We start from the raw sequence: 20,075 nt of genomic DNA on the forward strand, positions 1-20,075 counted from the left end.
CTGCAAGAGAGAGAGAGATATGTATATTCAATGTACTGGTCTAAATCCTGAAATTCTGGTTTATTCTTCATTCAGTCCTAACCCTGGCCAAATTCTATTAACCTTACATGGAATTTGGCTTAGCAATGAATTCAGGATTTAGCCATTCTCTGAAATATGACATATACTTGAAAGATGTCTTTCACTTCATACCAAATGCTCTGATGATCACATTCCAAAACTCTCCATTTCTTAGAGTAATGTATTCAGAATTTGTTTATAAGTAATTGTCAAGTACCCAATCATGACATCTGTGATCAATCTTAGTCATGCCTTACTTGAGTGGTCCCATCCACATAAGGAAGCCCTCTGACATCAGTGGACAGAGAGAATAGTAAGATGCTACCTACTTTGGTTAACAATGGCATAACTGAGCCCATGGTATTCTGTATTTTGTACATCAGGTATAGATTTAGCAAAGGAACTACCACCCCTGCAATAATACTGCCTTGTGTTATATGATGCATTTTGGTCACAAAGCAGCACAGCCTTATCATAACATAAAGGCTGCACCTGCCCTGGGACAGCTGACAAAAACACATCACACACACACACACACACACACAGATCTAAGATCTTGTCTTGTTGTTAAGTATTAGTTGCACTGATGTAACAAAATGTCTGGGATAATTTATTGACTTCTATACATTAATCCTGCCCCTGGATCTAAGCTCAGTTTAAAGTACCACTAGGCACAAAGATACAGCGCTTGTTATTATTACAACAAAGATAAATCTTTATGGACATTTTCAAAAGATACTTTAGCCATACAGTGCTAAATAGACCAGGTATGCCACAAGAGTCACCAAAACACTTGAAGGTTTATGTAGTGTTATGTTTCTCTTGTATTTGTGACCCTGAGCTCCTGTAGTGAACCGGCATTTTGATCTTCCCATTTTTCAACATTTACATTCTCTGTGTCTTGAATGAAAGGGGAGGCAGGTGAGAGCACGTTGCACTGCACAGAGTATTCTCCAGCTGCATCATCCAAACAGTAACACAAAGGAGACAGATGGTTATGGATCATTGCTTGGCAAAGACACTACAATGACTTGATGAGATCTTTGCTAATTTTCAGTTAAGAAATTAAGTAAGCAGAAATTGTAGAGGTTAAACAGAAAAAAGAGAAATCTTCTGTAATCGTAATATCTTTTGCCAGAAGACAGCTTCAGGGCTTATTAAAGATGGAGCTAGGAATCTCTTCCCTTAGTTTTCACGTTTCCAAGGCTCTTCTTCAACAACACTGAAGTCTGCAGATTTGCCATTGGTTGCCAGTGTTACCTGCAAGTAATTATCATCAACAACCAACTTAAAGGCCAAGGCACTTTGACCAAAAAAGCCATGAGTTTTATATGGAAGATCATGATATTTACAGGAATTACATACACCATGTCTTCTTATACATGCAAAATGTATTTATTCAGAATTCACAACGCTCCCAAATAGTGAGGCTCTTGTTCACTTATTAGACTGACTAGAAAACATTAGCAGTAGAAAAAAAGTTCCATATTTTCTTAGCCTTTGCTGTAGGGTTTTTTTAATAAATATTTCAGATTCTACTCCTTTCTATCTCCTACAGATTTCTCTAGATTATTTCAAAAACAGATTACTTTTTTTTTTAATGCAGAAAGTAATGTTTTTTTAGTGGAATTCCTTAGCAGGATAGCTGATGCAAGGACATGAAAAATATGCAAGGCCAGAATAATCATAGATGTGTATCTATATACTCACCTACAATTACACTACCCTTAAAGAAATCGAGCAAAAGATATGCTGTAAAAGTATTGTTCATCATGCCACTATTTATAACAACGTAGTGAAAGATTTTGACTACAGTCAGACCAAAAATTCATAGTAATGCTATGTTTGTCTCACACAATGTTCAGCATAACATCACTCTTGCCTGTAAAGATATATGCTAAAATTTTTAGGTTTTAAGTATGGTAGAAGACCTATAGTGATCTACCAACTCACATTAAACACCGGCCAGTACACTGCATCCCAGAAATCACTATAAATAAACCCATGCTTCAAGAAAGATAGCTCCAGCCAAATGACTTACAAAATTTTAAGGTAAAATGTCAATTTAACTTTACAAAAGTGATCTAGTTTTTATAATTGTTAGACAACCTTTCACTTAATTCTAAATGGATTGTTCAATTTCCTAACTTACCTTGTAAGTTAACATCCTCAGCTTCAAATGAAAACTTAAAGACAGAGCTGAAATTCTCCATGCTGGATAAACCGGATGCATGGAGGCATTGGGACATGGAAACATGACACAATGCACTGATTTTTGAAACAAAGTGAAGGTTTTTCTTAGATAGTTGAAAGGGGGAAACATGCAAATACAGGAATGAACAGCTTAGTCAGAAATGATAATCACATAGAGTCATGTGAAATATGATAATAAAAAAATACAAAAATATCATGCCAAAACAACCACTCTACCCCCATATAAAGGTAAACTACTTATTAAAAGTATACACTGACCATGCAAAATTATAAACTACTAACGTTATACATGGAATATATTACAGAAAGTAAATAGAAAGGACATGCTAGTAGATTAGCTTTTCCAAATTCTGACCAGAGTTGCAGTGAGCTTTTCAACCCACCAGTGCATTTCACAGGATGAAGAGATGTCTCTTCAGGTTTAATAGCTGGCTGCTTTGAAGTCCCAAATCCTTCATTCTGTTGCTTTTGCTACTCTAACACTTGGGAGCTGTAGACCACTTCAAAACAACCCAGACTCTTTGCAAATGTCAGCATATATTCATAGCTTATAAGTAGACTGTAACATCGCATCCTTTTGGCAGCTTGCAGACAGACACACGGACAAGACAAGTGACTGCTCAAAGTCAGTCTTGGGCTCAGTACAGTAAACCCTGGCTATTTTCAGGAGTTTAAAAGTGCAAAATGAGATCACAAGCAGACCAATCCTAAAACAATGAAAAAGGACAAACACTTCTAGCTCATAAATCCCTGGTCCTAAATTTTAATTAGAGTGTGATTAGGATGACATTAACCATTAGGTTTTGAGGTAAGCTGATGCCTCAACTGAGGGAAATGGTAAGAGGAACTGAACAAGAAGAGAAAGTGTGGCAAATATAGCATCAATGAGCTTTCTAGCTTGACTTGGATCTCTGTGCAAATCTGAAAGACTGGAAGAAGATAAAATTATCAGTATTCAGTTCCATGAACGTGATTCAGGCTGATACATGGTAGCTGAATTTGTCTTGAACCACTGAAATTAGCATAGTCTATTTCACTGAAAAACAGTTTTCCAAAAGTTCCAAAAGAAGTTTACCAAAGTGTGTGAGCGTGTGCGTATGTGCATGTGCTTATTTTTAATGAAAAAAATCTTATATCAAATGAGATTTCTTTTCAGAGTTTTTTTTCTTTCAAATTTTTATCTCTTCTATGTCTTTTCCTTTTTTGAGAAATAAATTAATGACAATTTTTCATTTTGTATAAGCATGTAGTCTCTTATAATTTCAAATATTTTTTTCTTTAATTTTTCTCATGGAAAAAGAGTGGGTTAGAAAAGGAAGGGGAGAGCCATATCAGAACAAAATGTTTGTTTTCATTTTAAAAAAATTATTTTATTAAAACTTGGAAGATTCAGGGAAAAATTGAGGATAAGATGAAAGTTTTTTCTTTCCTGAATTCAGTATTACTTTTCCCCCTGAAAATTCAGGTTTGGCCTGATATTATCTGCAAGTAAGCATTAGAAAAAAATATATTCTAAAGAACAAATCCAGCCAGGCTGGAAATGACAGATTAGGACTCATATTTCCAATATATATGATGAACTCCTAATGGACTTAGTGTAGGCATTCACAGTTAGATACTGGCTCAGTTGTGGCAACTGGAGGATGCAAGAGAATCTGTTTGGATAAATGGCTAAGCTAGGCTCACTGGCAAATTCACTGTGTCAAAGACAGCGTACAAGATCCGATCAGAGTATTAATAAATAAAAAAAAGACTATGAAATGAAAAGTTCCAACTTGTTTCACTCTCTCCTCCTTTTCAAAAGCTCTTGATTTTAAACTGCCCCATCCTAGCGGTGGGTGCTTAGTAAACATTTAACCACAAACTTCCCCAACTGTTTTCTCATTCAACTGGTGGGGTTTCTCAAGCTCACTTTGCTCTGATCAAGACATTAGTGTTATTATTAATAATCCATGTTAGTTACAGCAAGGATTAGAGACAGAATACGATGTTTGTGCCTTAATGACTCAGGAACGATGATGAAAGCAAAGCATAAGCATGCTGTATGAGTGCGGAAGCATTCTGATGCTAAAGTGCATTCAACATGTCCATCTCTGAACAGCATATCATGGAAGGCAGTCAGCAAATGACAACACCTGCATCTGAATTGCAGCTATCCTTCATTTGGGTTGGCAATTAAGTTCTCTGTTGCCATAGAAAATTAAGTAAATATCCATAGAAGGTGATGCCATATTTTCTGCGTCTTGGCATATTCCATAATACACCGCATCTTGCCTTTTGATACGTAAACAATGTACATGATTTTTTCCCCTCAAATAACAACTTTTAAGAAGAGTGCAAAAAAAAATCTTTTTAAATGCTCGAACTCCTTCAAAATGTCTGGGGTTCATGGACCTTTTTGTCACATTGTTATTTGCAGAACGATTTGAAAAATACATGCAGGTTAAAAAATAAGATAAAATAAAGCATGCAGTGCTATATACATGTCTCAATATCCATAAATGTGAAAGGTACCTTGCACTCATCTACTATGACTGAGTTGTGAGCTGCAAAAACACATTGGTTTGAGTTGTTTTCCCTATGATTTTTCATGTCATCATAGACTGACTGAGTCTTGGTCATTTCAATGTCTTCATGCCCTTTATGATGGGAATCAATGGTGTCAAGTTCTGCCTTGGAAAGGTGGTAGACAATGCCAGCACCAAAAGAATCCCCCACTACATTGACTGACGTTCTCATCCGGTCCCTATAAAAGAAGCAAAAGGAAGAGGCTGAGTGTCATGAGAGCAAGAAAAAGTAGGGCATGGCAGCCCTGTTAATGTTACAGTTATTGTGTTTATTTCAGAAAGTTTAAGGCACTTTTAGAACAGAAAGATGTGAGCTTTCAGGTGAAATTGAAAAAGCTTGCTTTCCCAGGGTACTTGTTCAGACAGGGAGGAAAACTCCCATGTCGCAGCTGCTCATACTCATGGATTTTGGCAAAGAACCTGCACTAGAGACAGCCAAAATGCAGAGCTGTGCTTGACTGAGATCTCCCCAGTGCCTGCTTCTGGACCTGGAGGTTTCAATGTCAGGGTCCTAAGCTCATATCATTGCCCTTTGTTTAATCTGAATTTATCAGAGCACTGAACTTAATGCAGTCAGAGAGAAGGATTTTGGATCTGATGAAGTACTCTCATTTTTGGGACAGATGAACAAATATCCTCCCCCTTTATTATCAGTGAGCAAATTATGGGGGAAAAAAAATGCCTGAAATATCTCCATAAGGCTCAGGCCATCGAAGCTCCTCTCCTGGCACCATCTTTACAGATGGTCATCTGTTAGCATGGCAGCATGCCCACTCACACTACTGTACACCAGAGCCAATCAAATGAGCCAACCAAATATAGGTCATGGCCTATCAAAGGATGAGCCTGTGATAGCACTTCAGTAACGAGTGCTCTTCTTGTAGGAGGTTGCCAACAGAAGCTTACATGCTTCATTAAAAAGAAACATGTGTTTTGGCACTTCCTGGAAAGGATGCCATTGGACAGACACGCCGCTTTTCTCCTGTCTTGTTTTTAGAGTGTGGCTCGATCTGTCAGCAGTGAACTCCTGGTTGTGGATTTTCCCTGATTTCAGAATTCTGCCCCAAACCTGCCCAATATTCTGCAAAAATGGGAGATGGTCCTATAGAGCACTGCAGGTCTATGGGCTCCTGCTACCTTACCTACTGCAGGTAGCCTGTATTTACACATATTGAAATTATTTACAATCTAATTTGCCTCTTCATACCTGAACTAAACATAAGACTCCTAAAAACCTTCTGACCAAGGGTTTCAATTTAAAGCTACTGCAGCAACTGAGTCTAGCTTTGTCAATTAGGTCAGAGAAGTGATTACACCGATTAATTCTCAGAGGTATAGCCATGAAGACTCATTTATGCAAAATGAGCAGGTTCAACAGTGTGGACGTTTGCCAAGGGACTGAAAAGCCAGCATATAAGACCTCATTTGATTCATTTGAAAACACCTTTTCTAGTATTTCTAGATTTGTGTGACATCTCCTTTTCCTGTAGAACACTGAGAAAAAAACCCTTAAATATATATATATAAACTCCAAACTGATAAACATTCATTAAACATGCCTTTTCATGGCCATAAAAACTTTTCAGGCCTTTTTAATATCTTTGTTCTAAAGATCTGTAAATCGGCCTTTCCCAGCTGTGGACCTGTATTCCCTTTCAAGTTTCTCCTCTCCCTCTCTACATTATGCTTACATATTTGGAGTTTGTGGTGTCATATCTTAGTTGAAGCAGTCCAATTCTTTTTTTGTCATCAAAAGAATACCCAGAAGGAAAAAAACCCCTCCAATAATCCCCCTGAAAACCAAACAATCCAATAACCCATAGGAGGAAAACATCCTTCCAGTTTTGCTTCACAAATGAAATGCTTTACACAGTTCTCATCCCATGCCTGTGAAGAGTGTTTTAAACCTGGTCAGAGTGGCAGAATAGGAAAATATTACTTTCTGAGTGTAATTTTTAATTAAGACCACCAAATATACTGAACCTGACAATATAGATCCACAAAAAGAATATCTGCTTAATTTTTTTTTGCATGACTGGTATTTAATTTTGAAGGGATTCACTGATGCCAGATGATGGAATGATAGTGTAGGATGCAAAAAAACAAGGTGGAGAGAACGCATAAACCTAATTGAGGCACAATTCGAATTCTGAAAGGGTCATTGGAGAAGATGATCCAGCCCATATACATATCCTACTAGCCAAGAGATACAGCAATACAAACTGCACACTGCTGCAGAACATGCTATACTATGTGAACCGAAGTAAACAAGTTCCTTTACAACAGAAAGGACAAAGTCTCCACTGTCAGGAATCAACAGCTAAGGGCCACTGACCTCTTTTGGACGAAAGAACACCCTAAGAAGAACAAAGAAGACAAGAACACTGTACTTACTCTTTTGTTAAAAGCAACCAACCAATTAATTCCAGCTATGCTGGAATGATGTAAACAAAATCAATATAGGAAATTCGAAGTCTAGTAAATTACTTGCTCCAACACAGCTACTTCTGTGTTGTCCATAACAGCTTCTGAGAGGAATAATGGGACTGAAAGTCAAAGTTCTCTCTCAAAAGCCAACTCAACATCTGGTAAGAATGGGCTTTGGAATAACTGGGAAATATTTCTTTAAATCCTGATAAGGGTTAATGTCTAATTTCCTCAAACTGGCCTAAATCAGAAGAACTGGAAGCTTAACAATGTAGATGAAAGGAACAGAAATGAGAAGAACTGTATCAAGCCTCCATGTTATTAATGTCACAATACCTATATAACATGCTAGTATGCAAAAAAGTTACTTCTGTTCCCAAAAGCTTGAAAACCTGGTATATCAACCTTACTAGATTTTAGAAAGGAGATTAAAATTTTAGCACACCTGCTCAGTCAAAGACTGGGTGACATGTTTAACTTGCCTTACCTCTTTGACATTACAGGAAAGACCTCCTGTTTTCTATAGCTTAACTGGATTTATATAAGGCCCTGTCCAGACATCAATGGGGTGTGAATATTCTGAATTTAGATCTAAGCCAAGGAACAGAGTCAGCAATCTTTTTCTGAGTTACCGAATGATGGTTTAAACACCGGATCAGTCATCCAAGCCCATTTTCTCTAATTCCTCTCTCTTCACTGCAAAATACCACTGTATTTGAAGGTTGTGCTGTGGTATTTGCTAAGTTTGTCAGTCTCACATCTAGAAAGTAGCCAGCTTCTGGCTAGAGCAAAAGGAGCTGGTTTTATTCCAGTTGTTGGCATATAATTACTGTCATATTAAATGTCACTGTCGTATTGTGCTTAGTTTTAAACTGAGAAGCTATGAGAGTTGTGAAATCTTGGGAAACTTCCCTGAAGAAAGAACTCACACTGTGTATGTATGTGTGGGAGGGGGAAAGGTTGAACAACCTAATCTCTAGATATTGGAGAGGTTTGAGAAAAAAATCGATACAGAAACCTCTTGGCTCCAATTTGAAGGAGAAGCACCAAGTTTAAGGACAATCAAAAGTCAGCTTTGTGTTACAGCATGACTAAATTGTGCAAAACTGGTAAGACCACAGTTTCAGATGATGGGAGTACTGTAAAATCAATTGATGTTCTGATACTTTCTTTCATCAGAAATATTGAAAAACTCATAGAGTAAGACATATTTTTAAAGCTTTCATTTTCTGGAATTGAAATCTTATAAAAGAGCTATTCCAAATATTTCTACATGGTTGGTTGCAATTGCACACTGTTTCCAGAAAAGTGGCTAGAATTGGGTTTTAAATGTTTTATTAACTTTCTCTTCTATGTTCTAACTGCTATAACATTATTGCTATATCCAACATTATTGGATGATCTAAAGAAATGGAAGAAGACAATGTTTGTAAGTAAAGAAAATATCTTTTTATGAACTTTTGTTTCAGGTATTCTTTAGGTCTGGTTTGGGTGCCCAAAAGCTTGCTCAAAAGTTGGCTTGTGTGCCTTTTCTTAACATGAGCAATGTCAGCAGCATTGTTTTCCATATCTTATTAGATCATCGTGGCTACCACAACACAACCACCGGAAGATGGAAAATAAAGCTATTAGCTGTTGACATATGTTAATTAGCATAATACTTTCATCAACAAACTTTGTCTTAACTTCACAGCACTACTGGCATGACACAGAGCTTTTCAACTCCTTTTTTATCTCTTTTCCCTATTCCCTCTACCTTTCAATTCTGAATCATGCTGTAATTGCACTGTTGATTGTTGAGCCAGAAGGATCCAAACCCAACCTTTTGTGCTGAAATGTTCTTTTGGCTGGCACTTATTTTGGAAAGACACCTTGAAATATTTCTTTCAGAAGTACTATCCTTCCTATACTTATATTTATCACCGCTACAGCTCCACAGTACAGATGCTTTTATTTCCTAAGCAGGGTTGGATGAGCCAGCAGTAACAATGTTGCTGAAGCCTGAAATGCAACACCTACTAGTGGATCAGAACTGCTAGTAAACTTACAGATCTGAGATTTGCTAGTGTGGGCAGAGCTTCTCAGGCCACAGGAGTATTTTTAAATGACATTTTCCTAAAAAAACAAACAATCCATGGGCTCCTTTTACACATCCTCCTACCAGCTGCAGAAACCTACCTATTTGCCTTACTTTGAGAGCCAGCAAAACCACATACTTAAAATGAGTACGCGCCTCTCTTTTGCTCATCTCCTCCCAGCTGCAGGTTCCTATGCTGCTTTCCTGTTTTCAACCATGACCTCATAAATATAATAAACCCACAGAGTATCACATTTTCCCTTATGCCAGCTGTACACTGACTGCTGAAGCCTGCCTTATTTCACCATTCCGAGTCATGAAATCATGATATTCAGTTATATATATGTAAGTAATCTTTTCCCTTTGCCTTCCCAAGCTGTAAATTCCTCTTTCATTTTTCCTTGAAGCAGAAATTGGAGCTGCGTGCTATTCTTCACAACTCTTAGTGACAAGATAGGTAATAACAGATAGAGTATAGCAGTAGATCCAAAATGCATATCAGAGGATTGACCAAGTTCTTGAATTCTTCTCAATAAGCCAAAATATAATGACAGAAAATTAATTTTCTAGTTTCTCAACTCTGCTATTCCTTCTTGCATAATTTTAGTAGTGTATCTGGGACTGAAAGCTACCACAAGCGGGCAGCTGAGACTGCTAGTGCAGAAGGAAATGCACAAATAGTACAGAGTGGTACTTAACATCTCTCATTCCAGGCACCATGGCTGGCACAACAAAAACAGACGTCTTTACTACATAGAAGAATATTAGGGGAGAGGTGGCTGTGGGCCAGAATATACTGTGCTGCAGCTGTACAAGACAATATAAAAGCCTCTAGAAGCCAGTACAACTTAGAGGACTACGGAGTCCCTGTCAGCTCTGCGCAGGTGACAGAAAGATATCCACATTGTCAAATGACAATATGAGAAAGGATGTGCCTTGGCATATGTTCTGTCTATATTTACAGCTTTTGTATTCAAATGTTGAAGAATAAAAGCCTTAGAAAACTATCTGTGGGTTACCTATTTCTTTTTGGAGGACATGTAATGGCACTGAAGGACTTTGATCTCAAGTCCTTGAAAATGAACATCAGTCTCTCCAGTTTGGGGGATCTGGCAGTAAAATCAAACTAGGGAATGAACTTCTCTCCTTCAGTTTGCTTTCTTATTTGTCTTTGGTTTATATCCTGCTCTAGAACTGTTTCTTTCTTAAAAGTATTACACTTCCTTATATACAAAAAGAACAGACTTTCCCCACTACGAGCATAGTACTTTTGATACTACAAATGCCCAAATCACCCTGTAACTTTCTGATAACGTCCTGATGGAACTTGCATTTTCAGCATTCACCCTTAATTTTAGATCGGAACTGTAAGAAACAGAAATATGAAATCAAAGATCACAAAACTGCTCTTGAGCTATGTCTGTGAGGGAAAGGCATCATTAGGAAGGAAAATGAGTGTGAGCCCAAGGGCCTTACAAGAAGATCCTTGGCTCATAGAAAATGACTTCAGTAGCTCTATAACAATTTGTACCAGCTGAGAAGCTGCTTTCAGTGTCTCCTACTTCATCAAATAACCTATTTCCTCCTCTGCTTCATCTGCAGAGTCTTACAGTTCTTTAAGATCAACAGCTGAAAAGCACTATGGACAAGTATTACTTCACTACTTTATCTGCACTGATCACTGGAGTCAGCACAACTTACAAAAGCCAGTCAACAGCAACAAGCAAACTGATGTCCTGGGTAGGGAGACCCACTGCAGTAAGGATCAGAAGCATAGTGACAAGTCCCGCGCTGGGAATACTGGCAGCTCCGACACTTGCAAGGGTGGCAGTCAAACTGCAAAAACAAAAATCAAATCATGGTAGCAGGAAGAGTAACATACATTTTCATTGCATAGTCATGTGATTGTTAGAAAGGTCTTATTTTTAATGAGTTCTTCCCAGAAACCTGACTATATGATAAATCATGGTAAGCTCAGGCCATAGCTTTCATGCTTGTGTTTCTCAAAAAATATTTATTAGGGGAGGCCAGATCTATGGGGTTTGTTCTGAGAGTTGTAAGAGAGTTGTCTAAGAGTTGGTCTGTAAGTTGGTTATGACATTGAAATCTTTGGCCTGGTGTTGTTTTCTGAATTCTACTAACACATTTAGGGTTTTGAATCCTGAGCTTTGATCATCCAGACTTGCTGAAGTTTGGTGGCTACAAGTTGAATTTTTAGGGTGATTCATTTCTGTTTATTTATGCTGCTTGAAGACTGAATTGTGAGGTAATGGCTGCGAGAAACTGGTTATTATCAACTACAGAAAAGTCTTTGTATCCAAAACTCCCACAACACAAGCTAGAGGTGTACCAAGCCTAGTTACAAATCACCTAGATGAAAAAGCAAAATTTATCTGATTGTTTCATAAATCCAACCCTGTCTTTGTTTTTGTCTCTCGTTTTTTGATGAATACCAGTAGAGTGAATGTCTGTGCTCCAAATGCTTGTAAAAATACAACACAGACCATAACAAATATCAACATCATTGGCCAATCCTATGAAGAGTAGAAAATAAATTTGACAGTGAACACGGGTAGAAAAACAGGGAAGAGAAGGAGAGGGAGAGAGAGGGGGAGAGGGAGAGAAAAGAACAAGGTAAAAAGGAACAAGGAAAGAAAAACTTATCTCTGTCTTTTTAAACCCAGAGATGAGTAACGTTGTACTTCTGTGGGTGTACCCAGAAAATCTGGAAGCGCTTCCAATAAAGAAGTAGGAGAAAAAGGTATCTGTGGAGGAAATCCTTGGCCATTAACCACAGAACTAATCTGTGAGGATGTTAGCCTGATTTAGAGCTGGCAGATGGCCAGGTCTGACCCAGACAATCCAAGTTGCAGTGTTTTTGTCAGGTGTCTGGGTTAGAGTGCAACCTGGCCTATGAAACACCCAGATAGGTCCAGCAGGTATGCAGGCAGGATGCTCTGGTCTGCCATCAGGTTCTGCACATGGTGCCAACTCCTCAGGCACCTCCAGCCTGAACTGCTAAGTGATTGCTTCCAAGCTCTGTGAGGAAACGCTCCTGCCAACCTTCCCACAGCAGCACTTACAGAGCTGGTGGGGAATGAAGCCAGCACTATTCACGTCTAAACAGTCTGGCTTAGCTACCATTTCCAAGATCACTGTCTCCAAAAGAATACAGGAAATCAGAGGAACTACATGAACAATATGAAGTAACTAGGGCTGGTCAAAAGCTAATTAAGTCTTTAGTTTATGTCTGGGTCATTTGAACACCCTTAGTATCACAAACTGGATTTGACAGACAAAACCTAATAACCTTTCATTCAGTTGTATTGCCACCTCGAGAGATAGCTCTTGTCATATTGTTGTATCAAAAATCATAGAATCATAGAACAATTGGGTTGGAAGGGACCTTAAAGATCATCACATTCCAACCCCCCCTGCCATGGGCAGGGACACCTTCCACTAGACCAGGTTGTTCAAAGCCCCATCCAACCTGGACTTGAACACTTGCAGGGATGGGGCAATCACAGCTTCCCTGGGCAACCTGTTCCAGTGTCTCCCTGCCCTCACAGTAAAGAATCTCTTCCTAATATCTAATCTAAATCTAACCTCTTTCAGTTTAAAACCATTACCTCTCATCCTATCACTATAGACCCTGATTAAGGGTCCCTCCCCATCTTTCCTGTAGGTGCCTGGAAGACTAGTATAAGGGCTCCTCAGACCCTTCTCTTCTCCAGGCTGAACAACTCCAACTCTCTCAGCCTGCTGTCACAGGAGAGGTGCTCCAGCCCTCTGATCATCTTCGTGGCCCAGAGCTGGACACAGCACTCCAGGTGGGGACTCACAACAGTGGAGTAGAGGAGCAGAATCACCTCCCTTGACCTGCTGGCCACATTTCTTTTGATGCAGCCCAAAATGCAGTTGGGCTTTCTGGGCTGGAAGTACACATTGGCAGCTCACATTGAGCTTCTCATCCACCAACACCCCTATTTCCTTCTCCTCAGGGCTGCTCTCAATCCATTCTCTGCCCAGCCTGTATCTATGCTTGGAATTGCCCTGACCCACATGCAGGACCTGCACTTGGCCTTGTTGAACTTCATAAGGTTTGCATGTGCCCACCTCTCAAGCCTGTCACAGGTCCCTCTGGATGGCATCCCTTCTCTCCAGAATGTTGACTGCTCCACACAGCTTGGTGTCATCAGCAAACTTGCTGAGGGTGCGCTTAATCCCACTGTCCATGTCGCTGACAAAGATGTTAAACAGCACTGGTGCACCCCGTGAGGAACTCCACTCATCACTGCTCGCCACTTGGACATTGATCTGTTGACTACAATTCTTTGAGTGCGACCAGCCAATTCCTTATCTGCCGAGTGGTCCATCCATTAAATACAAGTCTCTCCAATTTAGAGGCAAGGCTGTTGTGTGGGATGGTGTCAAATTATTTGAACAAGTTGAGGTAAATTATGTCAGTTGCTCTTCCTGTATCCACCAATGCTGTAACTCTGTCATAGAGGGCAACCAAATTTGCCAGACGCAATATGCCTTTAGTGAAGCCATATTCACTGTCACCTCCTTATTCTGCATGTGTCTTAGCATAGTTTCCAGGAATATCTACTCCATGATCATGCCAGTCACAGCGGTGACACTGACTGGCCTGTAGTTCCTTAGGTCTTCCTTTTTTCCTTCTTTAAAAATTGGAGTTGGCTAGTGGCTTAGCAACTTTATCCGCCAGTTCCCTCAGGACCCATGGATGTATCTCAGCAGGTCCCCTGGATTTGTGCACCTTCAGGTTCCTCAGATGGTCTCAAACCTGGCCTTCTCCTACACTGTGCCGTACCTTATTCTCCCGGTCCCTGCCTTTGCCTTCTGCAACTTGGGTGGTATGGCTAGAGCCCTTACTGGTGAAGACCGAGGCAAAAAAGTCTTTGAGTACCTCAGCTTTCTCCATGACCCAGCTAGCAGGGTCTCTCATTTCCTTCCAGAGAGGTTCCACATTTCCTCAAGTCTTCCTTTTATCACTGATGTACCTGCGGAAGCTTTTCTAGTTGCCCTTGATGTCCCTCAACAGATTTAACTCTATCTGGGCTTTAGCTTTCCTAATCTGATCCTTGGCTGCTGGGAAAACTTCTCTGTATTCCTCCCAGGCTACCCATCCTTGCTTCCACCCTCTGTAGGCTTCCTTTTTGAGTTTGAGTTTCTCCAGGAGCTCCTTGTTCACCCATGCAGGCCTCTTGGCTTTTTTGCCCGACTTCCTCTTTGTTGGTATGCATTGCTCCTGAGCTTGGAGGAGGTGAACCTTGAATATTAACCAGCTTTCTTGGGCCTCTCTTCCCTCCAGGGCTTTATCCCACAGTACTCTACCAAGCAGATCCCTGAAGAGGCCGAAGTCTGCTTTCCTGAAGTCACAGAATCACAGAATGGTCAGGGTTGGAAGGGACCTCTGGAAATTATCTAGTCCAACCCCCCCACCAGAGCAGGGTCACCTACAGCAGGTTGCACAGGATGGCGTCCAGGTGGGTTTTGAATTTTTCCAGTGTGGAAGACTCCACAACCTCTCTGGGCAGCCTGTCCCAAAGTCCAGGGTAGCAAGCTTACTGTGCGCCCTCCTCACTGCCCTAAGGATCCTGAACTCCACCTTCTCATGGTCACTGCAGCCAAGGCTGCCCTTGAGCTTCACATTCCCCACCAGCCCTTCCTTGTTGGCGAGAACGAGGTCCAGCATGACACCTCTCCTCTTTGGCTCCTCTGTCACTTGGAGAAGGAAGTTATCATTTATGCATTCCTGGAACCTCCTGAATTGCTTATGCCCTGCTGTGTTGTCCCTCCAACAGATATCGGGGTGGTTGAAGTTCCCAATGAGGACCAGGGCTTGTGAATGTGAGGCTGCTCCTATCTGTCTATAGAGGGCCTCATCCACTCAGTCTTCCTGGTCGGGTGGCCTGCAGCAGACATCCACTGTAATGTCACCTGTCCTTGTCCTCCCTTTGATCCTGACCCATAAACTCTTGGTCACCTCCTAATCCATCCCCAGTCAGAGGTCCATGCACTCCAGTTGATCATGGACACAGGACAACACCCCGTCCTTGTCTCCCCTGCCTTTCCTTCCTAAAGAGCCTGTAGCCTTTAGCAGAGCTTGTCCTTCCTGAAAAGCCTGTAGCCTTCAAAAATGCTATACTGCATGAGGAGGAGAACAAGCGGTTTTCTTACAGATAGCCCGAAGTTGCTGCCTGCTTAGTAAATATGACTCACAAAGCTCGCTACACCAGCCTTGAAACGGTGAGATCAGGAAGAGCTAATGGGTCAGTCTCTCAGTGGAGGAGTAACTCGGGTTCAAGTCTACCAAATCTCTTGGACAACAGCTGATTCCTGACTTCAATTTCCATGGTTTCAATTTAGTTTAATACACGGCATCTCTGAAATGACTGGTTTCAGTCTTAGCAACAAATATGCCGCATGCAACTCTAGCATCTGCCTTCATTAGAAGGAGCCCTGAACCTTTTAGAAACTTTGGCTTTATTATTCAGGGGTTGGGGCAGGAGCAAAGAAATGGAAAATGTGGAACTAATACAGCTGGGCAAGAAACATACAGACATCACTTTGCAGGGGTTTCGTCAGTGTTAAAAGGATTTAATAAAAGAAAGGTGGGTGGGTGAAAACTACAGGAAGAAGGCAAATTTGGCAGCCTTCACTTGTGGTTTCCATTTTAACTATTCAAAATATTAGGCCTGGTTTCTTCATAAGTTTTCCATTGTAAATTTACTTAGGTGCAGCAGTCATAACTTTGCCATTGTTTTTTATTAGTCACCCTACCTAATAAGTCTTAAAACTCCATTACAGTAAACAGGCTTCAATCACCCTTATCCATTTTTAACAGGTACTTTCTTTTGTCCTTCCAGATATTCATCTTAGTCCTAGATAGGAGAATTTGATATGAAAAGACTAGAGCTAATATTTGCTGGGTTAGAGATAAAAAGTCTGGGAGTATCCACACCATGCTGCAGGCAAAGTCACCCTTCAGGCGGGTCTATTCTCAGACCACTTTGTTCACCAAATCCACAGAAAAAGTACAGGCAACCATAAATATGTGGGTACATTTTTAGGTACACTTTTTTCATCCAGTGTATACAAATAGACACATTCTAGAAAGTTAATGCCCCATGTATCACTTGTATCATCCTCTATACTGAAAAAGGCATTGCATTGGACAGAGAATGCTGTATTTCACACTGTATTGTCAACTGCAAAACTGTGTAAAACACCACCAGCATACACTAAGGCTGCAAATGATAGAATACTTGTCACCAGAGAGCCAGGACCTATGTATATGACATTCCTTTCCATATCATTATTACAAATCCATGGATTTCACAGTGAATCCTACAGCTACTTAGAAAACATCCAACATAAAGTTTCACATTTTACAGCCTGTAGAAACAAAGCCTACAGTACTGACCTCACAGTAACTATCTGGCCTCCATCCAGCTCAATTCCATTCATCTGTGCTATGAAGATGGCAGCCACAGCTTCATAAAGGGCAGTTCCATCCATGTTAATAGTTGCTCCAACAGGAAGAACGAACCTTGTTACACGCTTATCAATGCCTAGATTTTCTTCAAGACACCGGAATGTGACCGGTAATGTTCCAGCACTGAAGGAGAGAAAGCAAAAAAGTAGAGAAGATGTAACTAAAATATAATACATACACATAAGGAAGCAAATCAGAAATTCTGCTATCATTTTCTACTTTCACTGTCTGAGGTGATTCAAGCCTTTTTTAGCCAATTTTTAATTAAGCCTACATTGAGCTGGAGGTGGGACTGAGGCTAAGACATGAACATGACTTGAAGCAGAGATGAGTGCTTTATAGAGTGTAGATGATTTTTTCAGACTAATCTGTGAATTATTTCTTGTATTTCACGGAATCACAGAATCATGGAGTTTCTGCGTTGGAAGGGACCTCTAGAGATCATCTAGTCCAACTCCCCTGCTAAAGCAGGATTGCCCAGAGCACATTACTCAGGACTGCATCCAGGCGGGTCTTGAAAATCTCCAGAGAAGGGCACTCCACAACCTCCCTGGGCAGCCTGTGCCAGTGCTCTGTCACCCTCACCGTAAAGAAGTTTTTCCGTGTATTTGAACAGAACTTCCTGTGCCCATTACCCCTTGTCCTGTTACTGGGAACCATTGAAAAGAGCCTGGCTCCATCCTCCTTCAACCCACCCTTTAAATACTTGTATGCCATAATAAGGTCTCCCCTCAGCCTTCTCTTCTCCAGGCTAATGAGTCCCAGCTTTCTCAGCCTTTCCTCATAAGGCAGATGCTCCAATCCCTTAATCATCTTAGTTGCCCTTTGCTGGACTCGCTCCAGCAGTTCCCTGTCCCTCTTGAACTGGGGAGCCCAAAACTGGACACAGTATTCCAGTTGTGGCCTCACCAGTGCAGAGTAGAGGGGGAGAATGACCTCCTTCAACCTACTGGCCACACTCTTCCCTATGCAGCCCAGGATTCCATTGGCCTTTTTGGCAACAAGGGCACATTGCTGGGCCATGGATAATTTACTGTCTACTAGGACCCCCAGATCCTTCTCCTCAGAGCTACTTCCCAGCAGGTCCGCCCCTAACCTATACTGGTGCCTAGCATTCTCCCTCCCCAGGTGCAGGACCTTGCACTTGCTTTTGTTGAACCTCATTAGGTTCTTCTCTGCCCAGCTCTCCAGCCTGTCCAGGTCACGCTGGATGGTAGCACGGCCCTCTGGGGTGTCAGCCACCCCACCCAGTTTGGTATCATCAGCGAAGTTGCTGAGGATACACTCTGTCCCCGCATCCAGGTCATTAATGAATATATTAAACAAGATTGGACCAAGGTTCAAGTTCAAGGTTCAAGTTCAAGGACCATTTGGTTCAAAAAGACAAGTTCCAGATGTTTTCTGATGGACAGAACTATGAACATAGAGCCAAATCCTAAATTTCTTTGACTGTGAATTTGCTTTGAATGGAGAAATCAGTGTTGCATTAGGGAATGAAAAAGCCAGGCAAAAAGATACAAACCGTGGAATTCCCAGATTCTGTAGGACAGGAAAAGACATGATACACAGCTGGAGGATAGGAAAAGATGTGAAAGATGGCTGGAAGAGGGGAATAGCACAAATCCACAGTGACTTGTTTTTGTGGGAATAGTTCAGGCTATTACATTAATTTGCTCAAAATAAAACACCTTCATCAAAAAATACTTCTGAAAACAGAACATAGTCTTTTTCCCTGTAGATGCAAATATCTTCTACTTCTTCCCTAGCAGGTCTGCCTGCCTCAGGCAAAGGACTTGCTGCAATAAGCATGAAACCCAACACAGTAACATGTTTTGGTTCCTTACTTTTCTGTGTTATCGCTGAGGTCAAGTCCACCAGTAAATGAAGCTGGTTGCTACCTGAGAAGCTGTTCTGAAAAAGAAAGCTCACCTGGGGAAGTTCCTTTTTACTGGTGTTTCATACAGAAGCAGCTGGAGCACATCTGTTGTGGTTTGTTTGTTTTTCTTCAGCTGAGTTTGCAGAATTTCTCAAACGTCTTCACTATTGTACCCCACTAATTCTGGTGTCATTGCTCCTACAAAAATACTAATTTTCTCATCGAAGAGTAAAGAACTAGACTTACCAAATTTTCTCAGAGAAATACTTGCAACATAGTGTTGCTAGTGCCTTGCAACTAAAGGGCCTTTCCAACTCATTCATTTATCCACTACCACAGAGATGCTATTGGGTACAAAAAATGTAATCTTTCCATTTTACAGATAATTAAACCATGGAAAAGGGAGATTAAGGAATGATTGAGATACCTAACTATAAACATGGAGTTTCATAATAAAAGTCCTAAGTTATCTGGAACAAGCACATGAGGCTGACCTATGGGATCTATGGAAAACCCTTCTGGATTGGCAGATGCCCGAGTCCCTTCCTAGTGACTCCTCTTGTCCCATATCTATGGAAACATGAGTAAGAAGATATGAGCTTTTAGATTCCTACCTTGCACTCAAATGATTGTACCATTCTCTCTTCACAGAAGTGATTTTTTTAACAGATGTTGATAATCATTTGTGTTCTAGCATCTTTACAAATATATTTGTAATTATGATTTATTTTACTGTGTTTTTAATCAAAGGTAATCAAATGCTTAATATTCTGTAAGTTTAGCCAAATCAGAGACAATTAATACTTTGTAAAACAATGTAGTATATTCTCTTGTAAATTACTCTAGCAGTTATATTTATACCAGACAACAGAATATACCTAGTGAGTCATTAACCAATAACTGCTAGTCAGTTTTCAAGTCAGTTCCAGGATCACTTTGCCTCCTATAGCAAAAATATTCCTATATCTTATTAAAAGAAAAATACAATCCAAAATATAGTTCACTTACACACATTGAAACTCAATCAGAAATGGTTCTTTTTCTTCAGAAATACAAGTCCCACTTTACCTTTACTTTGACAAATCAGATCATTGGCACAAGGTGTGTACCAGCCATTGACTACCATTGTTGCAATGAATCCCAGTGGGCTCAGCAGGCAGCAACTTATGCAAATATCTTCCCCCTTGAGTTCTGCCACCATGAGCAAGGACAGGTGGGCAGGCCATGGAGACAAGGTTTCTTTATCAGAAGAGCACAATACATACAATACATAGATGCCTTCCATCGTTCCTCAGCATGGCCTAAGAGCTTTAATAGCTCCCTGAATAGGAA

General features: G+C 40.5%; 1 protein-coding gene across 1 annotated transcript in view; it reads right to left on the reverse strand.

The window, feature by feature from the left end:
- Positions 1-1,245: 1,245 nt before the first annotated feature.
- The window catches only part of SLC1A2 (solute carrier family 1 member 2), a gene marked incomplete at its 3' end in the record, with an annotated part of 32,997 nt that continues 14,167 nt past the window's right edge, over positions 1,246-20,075 (reverse strand). The window contains exons 7-10 of the mRNA XM_082485556.1: positions 16,796-16,990; positions 11,047-11,181; positions 4,789-5,020; positions 1,246-1,320 (exon numbers count right to left, since the gene is read on the reverse strand). Coding sequence (XP_082341682.1) covers positions 1,246-1,320; positions 4,789-5,020; positions 11,047-11,181; positions 16,796-16,990 — 637 coding nt within the window. The remainder of the gene's footprint in view (positions 1,321-4,788; positions 5,021-11,046; positions 11,182-16,795; positions 16,991-20,075) is intronic.

This window comes from Vanellus vanellus (genome assembly GCF_965231255.1).
Source record: "Vanellus vanellus genome assembly, chromosome: 6".
NCBI lineage: Eukaryota > Metazoa > Chordata > Aves > Charadriiformes > Charadriidae > Vanellus > Vanellus vanellus.